This window comes from Balaenoptera borealis (assembly GCF_965194805.1).
Source record: "Balaenoptera borealis genome assembly, chromosome: 3".
NCBI lineage: Eukaryota > Metazoa > Chordata > Mammalia > Artiodactyla > Balaenopteridae > Balaenoptera > Balaenoptera borealis.
Genome location: NC_138866.1, coordinates 92,938,885 through 92,955,198, shown reverse-complemented (window position 1 = coordinate 92,955,198; position 16,314 = coordinate 92,938,885). Strand labels below are relative to the sequence as shown.

General features: G+C 34.6%; 1 protein-coding gene across 5 annotated transcripts in view; it reads right to left on the bottom strand.

The window, feature by feature from the left end:
- USP8 (ubiquitin specific peptidase 8) overlaps nucleotides 1–16,314 on the bottom strand; it is a 58,669-nt gene that overhangs the window by 21,992 nt on the left and 20,363 nt on the right. For 3 of the 5 annotated variants that reach the window (XM_082387921.1, XM_082387918.1, XM_082387919.1), the window contains exons 4-10: nucleotides 14,881–14,966; nucleotides 13,041–13,203; nucleotides 10,402–10,444; nucleotides 8,498–8,642; nucleotides 4,339–4,501; nucleotides 1,183–1,327; nucleotides 661–881 (exon numbers count right to left, since the gene is read on the bottom strand). In XM_082387921.1, coding sequence (XP_082244047.1) covers nucleotides 661–881; nucleotides 1,183–1,327; nucleotides 4,339–4,501; nucleotides 8,498–8,642; nucleotides 10,402–10,444; nucleotides 13,041–13,203; nucleotides 14,881–14,966 — 966 coding nt within the window. Of the gene's footprint in view, nucleotides 1–660; nucleotides 882–1,178; nucleotides 1,328–4,338; nucleotides 4,502–8,497; nucleotides 8,643–10,401; nucleotides 10,445–13,040; nucleotides 13,204–14,880; nucleotides 14,967–16,314 lie in introns of those variants that run through there. The other 2 variants (XM_082387920.1, XR_014243395.1) reach the window with 2 other exon arrangements.

Sequence of the window (16,314 nt, the reverse complement as noted above, 5' to 3'; positions counted from 1 at the left end):
TTCTCTTGTTGGGAGCACAGGCTCTAGGCGCGCGGGCTTCAGTAGTTGTGGCGCACGGGCTTAGTTGCTCCGTGGCATGTGGGATCTTCCCGGACCAGGGCTCGAACCCGTGTCCCCTGCACTGGCAGGCAGATTCTTAATCACTGCGCCACCAGGAAAGCCCCCTATTGTAACACCTTTTATTTAAACTCTTTTAAATAATTATTGTTAAAACATGTCTGTTATTTATGTGTCAAATTCTAAGGAAATGGAACTCAAGTACTATTTCAAAACCAAAATATTGACATCACATATCTATCATCTATAAGCCAAATTATTTGGGAAAATACTATGAATTAAATTATAATAAAAAACACCTGAAAGTGTTGTTCAACTTCACTGTGCTAATACTGTCTTTCATTAGTACTGCCTGTACTAAATGGACCCAGCTGGGTTTAAAATCCTTCCAATTAGTTATTCTAATATTGCTGTGGCAGTAAGACAATTATAATGAAAAACTTTTATAGCAAAAAAGGTACCAAAACATATAGATATTTCTCAATATTTTTCTTTCTAAAATATTGAAGGCATATATATGCTAGATACATATTTCTATACTATATATTTAATATAATATTAAAAAAAAGAGACAATAAAGTTAAAAGAAAATCAAGAACATACCTGTGGAACATTCTTTATAATAGGCACTGGCTGAATTATGGGTGAAACATCAGATTTAGAAGCAGCAATTGGTTCAATTGGAGTTGATATATTCAGTGGTCCCACTCTCTCATCTTGATTGTTTATCACTTCTATGTTTTCATTGACTTCTGTAGGAGGTGTGATCTGGGCAGTAGGTTTAGAAGGAACTGATTCTTCCAGTGACGGGTAAGTAAAATCCACTAAAATCCCCAAAAGAATAAAAATATTTTTGAAAGAACAGCAAACCCCATAAACAGTACTTCATATCTCATGCATGTTATATGTGATAGTTAAATGTAAACTAAGAGGTGACAGCCACAACAGCCTTAAAGAATTAATAAACATTAACTTCCAGGATGGGGACATCTTGTATTTTTATGCCTAAAAGCAAACTGCTCTCTGACAGGACAAATGCACACACAACCAAGAACATTACCCTGAGAACATAAATAAAGTTTATTTTACCGAAGCAATTTTAAACAAAAATTTTCACATACATACATGAGACAGACACCTCTTCATTCTTGCCTCGTGGGGGTGGAGTGACTTTAGCATTTGTTGTATACTGTGGATAACAAAGGAGCCAATTTTCATAGCCTCCTTCTAAAACCAAAGGCTCATTGTGCAGGACAGTTTTACTTTCCCACTATAAAATAAGGAAATGGTATGTTTAACATGGAGGCAGCCTCTTGACAGCTAAAAACACAACAAAACTGAATATTAAAATTGCTCTTAAAAGATTCATCTTCTAAATGATTAAAACAGAGAGCTGAATTCAAAATTCAGCATTAAGTGAAACAAATAGATAGATCAGGTTTTTAAAACCACACGAGTAATCCATGATCTTAGAAGAAAAATAGGAAAACAACTTAATAATACAATAAAAATCTTCTATAACCTCATCACCCAGAGGTACCACTTTAACATTTTAGAGTTTATTTTTAGTTTTCTACATAGACATACTTCTTTTTAAATTTTATTTTTATAAAACAATGAAACTTATGCTGCTTTTCTCTTACATGAACATCTGTTATTAATAAAGAACTATCTCATCATCTGTAATGAACAGATAATATTGTATTTTAAACAGACATACACACACACGCCAAAACTGAATCAATCATTTGAACAATTATTATTTTTCCTATTTAATTATAAACAATGCTGAGATAAAAACTAAAGCTCCTCATACATGTACATACCCAATCAACTCTACTAGGGAAAATCCCCACAAGTGGAGCTGCTAAGCCAAGGGTCATGAACATTTTAAGGCTTTTAATGTATATTGCTAATCTTTGAAATGATCTTTTAAAAATATGTGTATTCTGTAAAATAATTTCCTAGGAGAACTGTTGGCTTAAAAGTTTGGTAGATGCCACCAAACTGCCCTTCAAAAAGACAATACCAATTTACACATTTACCAACAGTGTATGAGAATGCCTGTTATAAGTCTTTATAATTTTTATCAAACTGGTGGACATAAAGTGCGTTGTTTTATTTTATTTTATTAATTTATTTATTTATTTTGGCTGTGTTGGATCTTCGTTGCTGCATGCGGGCTTTCTCTGGTTGCAGCGAGCAGGGGCTACTCTTCGTTGCGGTGCGCGGGCTTCTCATTGCAGTGGCTTCTCTTGTTGTGGAGCACGGGCTCTAGGTGCGTGGGATTCAGTAGTTGTGGCACGTGGGCTCAGTAGTTGTGGCTTGTGGGCTCTAGAGCACAGGCTCAGTAGTTGTGGCGTATGGGCTTAGTTGCTCTGCGGCATGTGCAATCTTCCTGGACCAGGGCTTGAACCTGTGTCCCCTACATTGGCAGGCAGATTCTTAACCACTGCACCTCCAGGGAAGCCCAGGTTGTTTTAGTTAGTATTTATTTGTGAAGCTGAACATATTTTAATATGTTTATTAACCCTTTATAGTCTATGGCTTAACTAATCTCATCTTTTGCCCATTTTTCTATAGAATTTGCTATTTTCTTGGTAAACAGTGAATGTACTCTGAATATTAAGGAAAATAGGTCTTTGTCATATTTGTTACAAATATTTTCCCTTAATTGACTTTTTACTTTATTTGTGGTGTTTTTAACACGGTCAAAAATATTAGCCTCTTGGTTCAGGATCAAGGTAATAAAAACACTTATCAATGCTTTTTCCTAGTAGTTCATTGTTTGAATCAACATATTTATATATTTTACCCATTTGGAATCTAGTGTGGTCTAAGAAATAAGGTAGGGATCCCCTTTCTTTTACTTGCTGGCTAGCCAGCTGTCCTCAAACCAGTTATTTCAATCCATCTTTTCCTCACTGATCTGTTATATCATCTTTATTGTACACTAAACTTTCAGGTAACTTTATGAAGCTGCCACTTTTTTAGGTCAAATCCTCTACACACGAACCTTCAAGTTGTGAACTTTCAAAGATGCGAACGTGCGTTCCATCAAAGTCAGGCGTGACTGAAATTGCATCTTGCCCTCTGTCTCCTATTGCTGACGATTCTTCAGCTCTCCCATCTCCCACCTCCTCTCCCTCCTCCAGTCAGTAACTCTTCTTGCCTGATCACTCGATGCCAGCCCCTGTATGCCAGCTGTTGTACTATACTACTGTACTTTTCAAGGTACTGTACTGTAAGATTAAAAATGTTTTCTTTATTTTTTTGTGTTTGTTTTGTATGTAATACTTGTGTGAAAAGTATTATAAACCTAATAAAATACAGTACTATATAGCCAATTGTATTAGTTGGTACCTAGGCTAACTTTGTTGGACTTACGAACAAATTGGACTTACGAACACACTCTTGGAACGGAACTCGTTCGTATGTAGGGGACTTAACTGTAGTTGAATATTGGCAATCTCATATGTTGGCCTATATCTGGGTATATTTCTAGATTCCTTACTTTGAAGCATGATTTGTTTCAAGGCTTTTAAGATTACTCTCCTGGAGGGCAATGTTCCATCAATTGACCCTCTTACCAGCAGACTGAGTTTTATACTTACCCATGCTCACCAGCATTCAGTGCTATTATTGTTTAATAATTTAACAAATTAAACCGAGTATTATTTTTTATCTTTAATTTGATCATGAAAGTGGCATTTACTGTTTCAATTTGCATTTCTCTGATTACTAGTCAAGTTGACATTTTTATGTTTTTGTCACTTGCATATTTTCTTCTGTTCACGTCTATCTGTGTCCACTGCTTATTTCAACATTTTATCTTAAGTAATTTTCTTATTTATTTGCAAAAGCTCTTCAGATTTTAGGTGTTCTAAATCACTGCCATATGAGTTGCAAATATTTTTTTTTGTCTTCTGCCTTCAAATCTGGTATTTTTTTGCACACCTAAGTTTTTATTTTATTAAGTCAAATCTATCAATTTCTTTTTCCTTAGTGACTTTTTCCTTTGCCTTTATGTTTCATAACAAAAAATTACACTTTTTTCCAGACAATTTATGTTTTGGAAAATTCTAATATCCTACTTTATAAAGATCAGTTTATTGTTATTGGGTGAGTCAAAACTGGTCTTTTAAATCTGAATTTTTAAAAAGTCTACAACCAAAGCATGTCGGATCTTCATGTCCTTAAGATAATCAACTAGTCAACATATCTTTCTAACAAACAGAGAAGGCTTGCAATTACAGTAAACTAACAAGGAAACTTGCTAACCTTGAAAAGTGCATCTTTCAGACTCCGTAGAGTTGTTCCAAGTTGTAAATCTTTTGCAGTACTAAACCAGTCAAGAAGTACCACATAATCCACATTCCCTCTCTTCTTCCATGTGTCTTTAGAATCATCTGGGAGGTTTGCTTCAATCCAACTAGCAGTGACTCTGAAATGTATTAACATTTGTATTGGGGCAAAAGTAGATGAGAGGTCCTAACATACTAATATAAGACACTGAGTTTTGTTCTTCAGTCTTTATCATACCGTAGCAAACTTTTTTTTTTTTTTTTTTTTTGGGCCATGTTGCGGGGCTTGTGGGATTTTAGTTCCCTGACCAGGGATCGAACCAGGGTCCTCATCAGTGACAGCTTGAAGTCCTAACCACTGGACTGCCAGGAAATTTCCCCATACCATAGCAAACTTTAAGACAGCTTCCTTTCTAAGGTCAGACTGTATGTTAAGATAGTATATAGCCTAAAGTGTTTAACACCTTTACCACTGCATAATATTGGAATGTATTTTAGTAATTATTAGAGACTGAAAGAAATAGACTCAGTTGACCCTTTATGTAAAAAAAAAAAGGGCCAAAAATGAAAACACAGGAAGTCATCTGAGTATGTCTCAGCCAAATATAAATAATTGGTGGGGGGGGGAGCACCTGGGTAACACTTTATATTTCAGTTCTCTTATACCTATAGAGATAATTAATAGTTAACCAAATACCAAAATGCTTATTTAACAAACACATACAGCTTATTTAACAAACACAAACCAAATACCAAAATGCTTATTTAACAAACACATACAGCTTATTTAACAAACACATACAGCATTTACTATGTGCCAGGTGCTATTCTAAATGTTTTATTCTCATTGACTCTCACTAGATCCTCACTATACTCCTATAAAACAGGCATTATTATCCTCATTTTATAGATGGGGAAACAGGCCCAAAGAGGTTAAGTAACCTACCCAAGGTTACAGTTGCCAAGTGGAGCCAGAATTCAAATTCAGGCAATCTGGCTCACGTCTATGCTCTTAGCTGTTTTGCTGTGCTGCCTTCTACATCATCACCTGTGAACAATACCAACTCTACACTAAAGCATGCTGTTCACGTCCTCCTTCACTCACACAAAAGCTTAAGTTCTTACCTAAAGGCCTTCCCATGGCCCGATGCGTGGCCCCTCTCTCCAATCCTATTACTTCAACTTCCTCATCACTAGTTACTAACTTACTCCCCTTTTCTCCACTCCACCCTTGGCTCCCTTGTAATTACTGGTTTATGCAGGTATGCGCCTGCCTAATTACCTCTGCTCCTACTGTCCCCTCTTTCTGGAACCCTCTTCCCTCAGATAACTGCATCACTCATTTCCCTTATCTCAAGATTAGCTCAGGAATAACTTCTCCATGAAGCCTTCATGGATTAAAATTTTCAATGCTCACCCCAACATACACACTTGACACAACCATCTCCATAGCACTTATCAACAGCAGATACACATTTTAAGATTTATTGTCTGTCTCACCTATCCCACCTCCCTGTTAAAATATAAGCTCCATGAAGCAAAGATTTTTGTCTGTTCAATGATTTAGCCCCAGCACTTAGAACCACAGTAACCCAGCCCGTAATAAGTGCTCAGTAAATATCTGCTGAATGATGGAATGAATAATACAGATTTGCTCCTCCAGGAAAGGAACTCCATATTATTCCTAGCAAAGCACCTAGGTATTTCAGGTATTTAACTGGTGATATTGGCAAGCTGGGCAGAAACTTGTATTTTAAGTAAAACTAAATGGTTTAACTAATTGAAGGGGAAAAAATCCTGTTCCTATATAATAATGTTGGTTACCGTACCTTCTAGGAAATAAAAAAAAAGAAATACAAAATACTGTTTTGTAATAAGTCTCACTTGATATATAGAGATTAGAAGGATGCTTGGTCAACAAAGAATGAGAAAAATTGAAACATGATATTCTTAAGGACAATTTCTGACACTAAGGATATACTTGCCTAAATCACTCTGTATAAAAACTCAACATTAGTATTCTGCAGAATACTAGTTTGGGAAACAATAATATCAGTCAGTACTCCCCAGACTTCAGTCTTTCATGTAACCCCTTCACAAGCTGCTGCAACTCTGCTCTACCTTGTCTACTGTGTAATGTTTTAATTTAATTATTTAACTGAAAGTGATACTTTACTTAAATTTGTTTTAACAGGAAAATGTATATTCCTATATACATGGAAAATAGCATCATATCCAATAAATAAAGGATAATCCTAAAAGTAAATAAAACAGATCAGTAAATTATGCTATGTTCACATAATAGATCACCATATAGCAATGAGAATAAACGAATTACAACTACACACAATAATATACATGACTCTCATAAACATAAGGTTGAGTACAAGAAGCCAGACATAAAAGACTTTAGACTGTATGCTTCCGTTTATATAAACTACAAAAACAAATCTATTCTGTTGGTGGTTCCCTTGGGTGGGTGGGGATAAGGGTAGCCACTGACAGGTGGCATAAGAGAGGCTTCTGCAGTGATGGTAATGTTCTGTTTCTTGGTCCAGATGCTAGGTAAATGGATGCATTCAGTTTTTGAGAACTGACTGGGCTAAATACTGAGGATAAGAGTGATTTTGTGTGTATATTATGCTGTATTAAAATTTTAAAACAGACAGTGAAAAACTAGTAACATAGTATTCACCATCAGCTAGCTGAAGATACTGTTGCCTACAGTGAGCTCTGAGGCCTGCTCTCTGGTAAGAAAGGGATATTATCAAATACTAAAAAGGAATGCTAGCACCAAATTGAAACTTCTTTTAACTAATTCAGAAGGACTGAAACAGAAATTAAAAGGTAATAATTTTCTTGGTATGCAATTCATCTTCAATCTTCAACCTAAACTCATCTTGAGTTTCACATTAGTCAAATTCTCACATTTTGGGAGACAGTTAATAAAAGTCACCAGCTTTCTGTCAGTAAAGATTAGATCATCAAAGATTAATCATAACTTTCTCTTTTCAAATCCTGGAAATATATTCATACCTACTTCATTAGACTATGCACCCTCATCTCATTTTTTTTTCCTTTTAAAATTTTTATTTAAAAAAAATTTCTTGTCTTCTTTTTAAAATTTTTTTTTCCTTTCTAATCTCATTTTTAAATAGCATACTTACAAAGCACTTTATTCTTCAGGTCGAACATTCATAAGCCTCGGTAATATGCTAAAAACTATGCAAATTTTATTAGCTAACTTTAAAAATATATCTTTTTAAGGTTGCTTAAGTTGGTACTGGAATGGACCATAGATTTTAACTAATCCAGTCCCATAAAATAAGACCTAGAGAGGTTATATAATTTTTATAACACTCATAATAGTTGAAAATAGCCCTGGACTGGAGTTTTAGCCCTATCATTATTATGATAGTTTCTAATATACCATACATTCATGCAAGTAACTTTAAATTATTTTATAGGTTAAAGGCCTTCTTATCAAAAAAGAAAGAAAAAGGTATTTTTTTTAGTAAGTCCTTACTAGTGCCAGGCACTGTGTTATCTGTGTGCATATATAAAATTTGTCATTTAAACTTCTCAAAACTTCTGAGATAGGTACTATCATTATTCCCATTTCACAGATGGAAACATGGGCTTAGAGAGGTTAGGCCACTAGCTAGAAGTAATGTAGCTAATTAGAGACAGAGTTATAATATATAGTCTGAATACAGTCTGATTTTAGAGCCTGTATTTTTTCTTAATCACTTAGCTATCCTGCTTCTTCTTCAAAAAAGTATTTGTGTAATCTTTTACCACAGATGATAGTATGGGGAATTTCAAAATAGAAAGCAATTCAAATAAAAAATAGCAGGAGAAATTAGTCAACAAACACCTGGGGAAAGAGGACACACAAGGGAGTTTCATTTCTCTTCTAATAAGACTCCAAATGCCACAGATAAGAAAAAACAGCCAAACTGGAATGTCCTTTACACTACCCTTCAGAAAGGGTAAGGTGTGCCACTAAGGAGCAAAGAATGAAAAGGTCCACAGGAAAAGAAAAGACTACTTTATCACATTTAGCTTGGATGCTAAGTAGTAATATTTACTACTGTCCACAGTTTACCATTTTATCTCAATACACATCGACCCACCCTGGACTGATGGCTTCTTCAGGAACACTGAGAGAATTTGAAATATGGGAATCCAGATAATCCTGCATTCTTCGAGCATCCATTATAATCAAGCTGATGTTTTTATCCATCCTCATTGTGTAAAGCTCCTTTGCTGTGATTGCTCCTTGGAATCGAGAGAGACAATATAAGTGACATGAAACACCCAGTTCCGTGTGCTATCATATCACTAAATACAGGACAAGCATAGCTTTTCCTAGAAGTGTCATATACTTGCTAGTCTGTCATATTATTTATTACTTTTTAAACTAATTTTAAATACAATTTATGTTTTTGACATTTATCAAAAAACTAGTTCAATGCTTTGTTTATAAAGACTTAAATACCAAAACTTGCTGGTGATGTTACAGCTACATCTGGTGTGGGCTCTGCTGCTGTATAAAATAAATTAGTATGTGTGTCTCATGAAAATATTCTATTTTAAAAAATCAAGCCATTTGAGAAATGTCAACCAGAAGAAATACCTGTGGTTCAAAAGTTCTTGGAAGGTTCTAAATTCTTTTTTAAAAGTCTCCATGGGGTCTTATGGGGGCTATCTGAAAAACTTGTAGGTCTCCTAGAATAATAAGCCAAAAGTTTGTTATCTGTGTTCCACATCTGGGGTTGGTAAACTATGGCCACTTATTTTCACTGGAACACAGCTACACTCATTTGTTTACATATTGTCTATGGCTGCTTCCTTGCAAGGACTACAGGGCCCCCCAAGCCTAAAATGTTTAATATCTAGCCCTTTAATATTTAGCCAAAATAAATATTCCCTATGTTGCTATTTTCCTCTTCCAGGTTCTACCACCTGAAGTGAAAGATTAAAAAGCACTAAAAGGAAGCTTAAATATGGAAAGAACCACTTCAGCAGTAAGCTGTACGAAGAACACAGTCACACCATCTCCTAAGCTAAAATACCCAGTTGCTAATAACCATCTTACTTCCCTTTCTAACCATCAAGATCATTCTGATAACAAAACAATCTAAAGTGGAGAACAAACCACCAAGACATGCAACACCTAAGCAGGGTGAGATACAAAGGAACATATGGATAAAAACTAATCTTAGAATGAATTGATAACAGCTTTTAGGAAGGTACCTTACTACACTCAGTTTTATTTTTTAAATTGTTGTATGGAAACATTTTAAATAGATAATTAATTTTAGTGTTACATACAATTAATGTTTAAATTAAACCTTTTCTGAGAGAGGAAAACTTAGGCAATTGCCTAATAAGTCTTGTTGTTTAGGTCACATACTTGTTACTGGAGCATCAACACCACCTACGGATAACATCCAAATTACTGGTTTAGATTTTTTTTGAGGGGAGTGAAAAAGCCTTTAAATATTTAAGTTTTCCACTTAAAGTCATAAGTACTAACAGCTACTTACATGAAGTTTACTGTGTTCTAAGAATGTCACATACATTAACTCAGTCAATCCTCACAATAACACTATGAAATAGGTGCGATTATTAGTCCCACCTTACAGATGGGGAAACTAAAGTAGAAAGGGGAAGTAATAAGCTCAAGATGACATGCAAACTCAGAGGAGCCTGTATTCAAACCTAGGAAGTCTGACTTCTGAGACTCCATGCTCTTAACCACTATGCTAAACTATATCTTGAAAAAAAGCAATGACAAGTACCAACTGTGGTTTTCATGTTTTCAAATGCATATTACCATAAATATTCCCCATGACATGTAAATACAGAATATAATACACTTTCAACATTATTGTACAGGTTAGGAAAAATGATAAAGCTCATATATAGACTAAACGCAATGCTAAGAATCTCATTGTCTAAAATCTGAAGCTTATTCTGATTAAAAGATCTCAGTAATAGCCTAAAAGAACTCCCTCTTTCTGTGCACACTTACCTTTCTCTGTAGTATCATTTTTTTCACTCTTTTCACCATTTATCTATTTCATAGGAAAAAAAAGTTTCAACTTTAATAGAAACACATTTTTATAGAAAGAAAAAGTTCAACTTTAATACTTCTTTGAAACTGAAAGTCTTCTAGGAAATGAAATGTGCAGCGTACTGGCATTTTATAAAAATACAGATGAACAGTAATGGCATTAACAGATTACTCTGATAACAACTAAAATAACTAGTAGCATATCACAATCATATGTCATTTCCTCAAAATTTTCTCCAGTTAAAGGCCAAATATGATTTCAAAGCACAGATTATTAGAGAAATTTAGTATTTAACTTAACGAGAGAGCACTTCTTACAATGAAATAAAAATTCTGGTCAATCCCTTCAGTGTCCTCCATTACAGAATTAAAGGAAAATAAAGTGATACAAAGTTTTATACATTTGCATTTCCTAACCAAGATAACATGAGATAATTCTCTAAGGTACTAACTCATTTCATAGATGGGAAAACTAAGGACCCACTAGAACCTACTGATCAATTTCTACATCACTAAAAGTAAAAAAGAAATGTATATTGTGTGCCTCCTAATATGATACAGTACACAGGTGTACTTCATAGGTGATAACCTATGAAGCATTCTGGCCAAAAAAACAAAAACTGAACCTCAATCTAATTAAGCTTTTAGGTTGAACTTCCAGCCTACAGGAAATATAGGAGACAGAAGAACAAGTTAAGTGACACAAGGAGGAAGTAATCAGACAAACCTACAATGTGACTGATTTTACAGAACTGATCCAGTATTAAAAAGCCAAATGCAGGAAATGAAAAATGAGAAGGAAACTCAATCAGAGAATTCTATAGGGACTTAAGAGACATTGCAACCAAAAGACAATGAGTGGACCCTGTTTGGATCCTGATTCAAACATACTGACTCTGAAAAATCATTATGAGACAAGTGGGTAAAAAATCTGAATAGATTGGGCTTTATTATATCAAGGAATTATTGTTAATTTTGTGAGGTGGGAAAATAGCACTGCGGTTATTAATAAAATGTTCCTTTCGGACTTCCCTGGTGGCACAGTGGTTAAGAATCTGCCTGCCAATGCAGGGGACACGGGTTCGAGCCCGGGTCCGGGAAGATCCCACATGCTGCGGAGCAACTAAGCCCGCGTGCCATACCTACTGAGCTTGCGCTCTAGAGCCCGCGAGCCACAACTACTGAGCCTGCGTGCCACAACTACTGAAGCCCATGCACCTAGAGCCCATGCTCCGCAACAAGAGAAGCCACCGCAATGAGAAGCACGCACACCACAACGAAGAGTAGCCCCCGCTCACTCCAACTAGAGAAAGCCCACACGCAGCAACAAAGACCCAATGCAGCCAAAAATAAAATTAAAAAAAAAAAAAAAGGTTAAAAAAATGTTTCTTTCTTTGAGATGCACACTGAAATATTTAGGGGTAAAATGATATGTTGTCTGGACTTTGATTGAAGAGGTGAGAGGTGCAGATAAAAAACATGGCAAATGTTAGTTGATTATTGAAGCTGGGTAACAGGATTTAACTGTATTCTCTTTTCAACATAAAAAGGCTAAACAAAAGTAAAGGTAACGAAAGGTAGTTGGTCCTGCTGTTGGAAAAGCAACAAAATGAAGAATTTGAAAAGTCCCTTTCATATAGTTCTTTGGAATCTTAGTATATTTTTATATCAGTCATTTGACCTATAAATGAACATGTCTCTAAGGCAGTACTATTTACCTTACATTATGGAGTTCCTAAAATCAAAAGATCGATTTCTTCACTTCTTTTTACATAGTGCCTAGCCCAATGTCACAAGCAATTCAACTACTACTTCTTAATGAAATCAGTGATAACCCACATACAAATGATAGTTGAAAGCTACAAAATGCTTAAGAGAAATTAAATTAGAAATCTTTCCATGAATTTCAACAGTGCAGAAGAAATTATATTTTAGAAAGAATAGTTTCTGAGGAGGTAAAGGGAGGGAGATACAGTGACAGCTAGCAGGTACAGGTTGAGTCACTAACAGTTTCTGGCAAACAAATGATGTAGCTGAAAAGACTACAAGTAGTCGCTGAACAAATGGAACAAGAGGGAGAGAAAGAGGAAGGGGAAACTGAGGCAGAGAAAGGAGGAAAAAGCAAAGGGGAGAGAATGAGATGCCAGAAATAGAAAAAAAGTTTCACACCAAATAAATAGTGTACCAAATCTTTCCCAAATGTAAATTACATTTATTAGAAAGGAGAGACCTTAAAGATCATCTATTTCAAGATCTTAATTGGCCAAACTGAGTCCCAAAACAGTTAAGCAAGACTTGATATGGGACCAGAACTCAGATATACTGCATCACAGCCCAAATGCTCTTTCCACTGCTCCAGTCAAGTCTATAGTGACTGCTAAAAACTAACAAATACACACAACATATTTCTTTAGAAGTTTCAAGAAAAACCTGGAATCAACTAAAGCTAGAATAATTAATTCAATTTCTAATAAAAACACATTACATTTTATCCTTTTTGCCCAAAAGAACAATATAGTGGTATCTCAACTCTTCTTAAGCAAATCATCTGACAAAAAGAACCAGTCTTTTTACCTAGCAGAATAAATCTGAAATACCTTGTGGGTTTTGTCTTTGGCATCCAATACATTTTCCAAAGAACTTTTAGCTGATGTGCCACCATCCTCTCTTCCTGTGTCCTGCCTTTTCTGTTTCTGCAGCTGCTCTTTCTCCTGTCTGTCCTTTTCTTCAAGTTTTTTCCGAACTTCAGCTTCTTCATATCTAGTTGAAAAAAGAAGTCAGGATGTCTTTTATTGGCATGATGGTGGAAAGTAAAGGATTTCCAGTTCCATAAAGTTAATATCCTGCCGTGAGGTATTTTATGGCTGCATTCTTTCTCCCTCCAGTTGAAATTCAACTCTGCCAGTGTTCCATTACAAATCACAACTCACAAATTTGTCCTCTGTAGATTTATTTCAAATTGCTCAAAAACCTTGAAAAGAAACTCTATGCTCTCAAGTTGAAGTTGTTCAATATTCTTTTTGCTCTTTCCCTCCCCCTAATTTCAACCCTTTAAAGATTCAAATATGCTGCCATTTCCTTTTCAAAGGATTTACAATCCTAAAATCAACTATAAAGCCCGATTTACTTATAAAATAGCTCAAAATACAAAAAAGTACAGACAATAAATAAGTGAAAGAACCTAAAGCCCCAAAGATAGAGGAGTAAAGAACATGATTATTGCTAGCAGTAGTATAATTAGGGAAAAACTAGGCAATCTAAGAGAGAACAGTTAATAATGGGTAACCCAAAGATTAGGAGAAATTCTATTCTACTTAGTTGATTAACTGGCTAATGAGAAAGAGAATAGTAATTCTAAATGACTTCATCCACCTTAACATATTCCAGCCCCAAGATTAGTAATTGTGGAAAGGACCAAGGAACACACTAGTTGAAAAAGATAATTTCTAAGTAAAGATACATACAGGTATCTCTGCTTTTCAGACATTTTCTTTATGCCACTTCGCTTTTACAAAAGACCTACATTAGTACTCGTTTTTACTAACCGAAAGAAATCTGAAGAGGATATTCACTTATGGAAAAAAGGTGAAAAATGAAAATAGCGTTTAGTAGTTGTTTTGCAGCCAGCTGTTAGAGAAGTAGCCACACCCTGATCCGAGAGTGGCACCGCCAAGCTCCTTCCCCAGGAATTACACAAGCATCTCAGCATCAAGCTGCCAGAGCTCTGAACTAACTGTGTCTGTGAACATCTGTGCTTTATCTCGATTTATTTTGTGCATCTTGTAGCAAGACGTGTCCTGAGGTAGTTGCTTCTTTGCCTTACGCCATTTTGGCTTAGGTAAAGTTTCATAGGAACACTTTACTTTCAGATAGCAGGGGAAAACCTGTGTAACTACAGCAGTTAACTGATCCAAGTTTAAAAAAAATAGTGGAGTAAAAATAGTTCCCTTTTAATTTTGTTATTTAAAGAGTGACTAATGACTAAAAATTGAAACATACTGTTTTTAATTTCTAATTATTTTATAAGCCTGGTAAGTCAGTCATGGCAAATACTAGAGTTAGATTTTTTTTTTAAATACGTAACTTCTGCAACCAGGCAAGTCAAAACTAACATTAAATACTTCATTCGCACAAGTCCAGTAGCACATTATGACATGAAGCATATGAGAATATTATGTTTTTCTGAAGAATCCTGTCAGAAACTTAGAAAAAACTGGACCTGAGCTATAATCTAATAGACCAATGCTTATCTTACCAATGTATCAGTCTAAACATTTAAAAATTTTCAGTAAAGAACATTAATGGTAACACATGAATATAAGACTTCTTAGGAATTGGGATTTATATGCATGGTCATATATAAATGGACAAATTCTAAATATAATTTTAATCTTCTAAATTTACATTCTTTTAAAGATTTCATAATAGTGTCTGTACCTGAGTTTAAGGCTTTCGGAGAGTCTCTCAGCTTCTTCAATAGCTTTTTTGATGTTTGCAGGTCCAAGTATTGAATGAAAGTAGTCCTAAAATTATAGGAAAACCATCTTATACTGTTAGTACTAGCCACTGTACATAGCACTAATGCTAAAAACACAAAATTATGGTGTTCACATAAACAAAAGTTTAGATAAAAATATTATGACTGAATAAAATATTTCTTAAAACTTTTAACCTACAAAAGTGTACAACTTATTCTCCAATTGTTTCAAAAATATTTTTTAACAAAAAAAAAAAAATTTTTTTCATACGATTAGTATGTTAAAAAAAAAAAAAGCCGGTAGGTAATAATTTTACTTATTTGTGAGGCACCTTTATGAAGTGTAAATACTATTCTTATTGCTTTTGAATAAGTGCCAAAAAGCAAACCATATACGTTAGGAGCAAAATATATTTTCCTACTGTAAATATGTTACTTAGTTTTTTCTTTTAGTCTCAGAAGCAGTAAAGGAAATTCTGTATTGATCCACAGCATAGAATTTGTTTTGTTTTGCCTGTTTTAAACTGAGATGTTTCCTTCCACCTGTATTTTATAACACCTACCTACCTCCCAAATGGAGTCAAATCACTTTAGACATAAAACAAGTTTTACACTTGAGGAAACCTTGAGTAACCAAAAATCAAATGGTAGAAAATAAATCAATAGTATGATCTACGTTAAAACACACACGTACACAAAAGGTTTAGCACATAATTTAATAACAAGCATAATGAATTGAAAAAAAATAAATCACTTCCCTAAGGGGTCACTCATTAGATCTTGCAATCAGAGATATTTCCAAATCAAGGCTGGTTTAACATGACAGTAGTGCAGTGAGACTCAGCTAACTGACTAGTGGATCTAACTTGCCGCAACTTATCACTATGACTTTGCAAATAGAGCCTACTAACACAGTTTATCACAAATGATACTGTAATCAGAAGTTATAAAAAGAAAGGCCAGGAGGCCAGAAATACCCATCTCTGGCTCTTTGAGAGGCAGTTACGAAGAGCTGGTAAGATAGATCTGTTGATAACAGTTATCATATGTCTATCTATCTAGCCTATCTATCTATCTAGCCTAAAAGTAGATTGTGTTTTATTTGATTTTATTCTTCTAGATTAGAGATAAAATATATAAAAGGGCCATTCACTATGTAATTTTTAATAAAAGTATATAGTTTGTTCAATATTATATCAACTAAAAATTACAGTGGAAGCTGTAGTTACTTCCATTATCACAATGTCCTGACTTCTGATGCAATACTTTTTTAAGAGAAAATAATATTAGCCATTACTGTAATATTTCTCTGATAAAAACAAAATACGAAGTAAAACCAAAAAACACTATGACTTTTTTTTAAATTAATTTTTATTGGAGTATGGTTGCTTTAT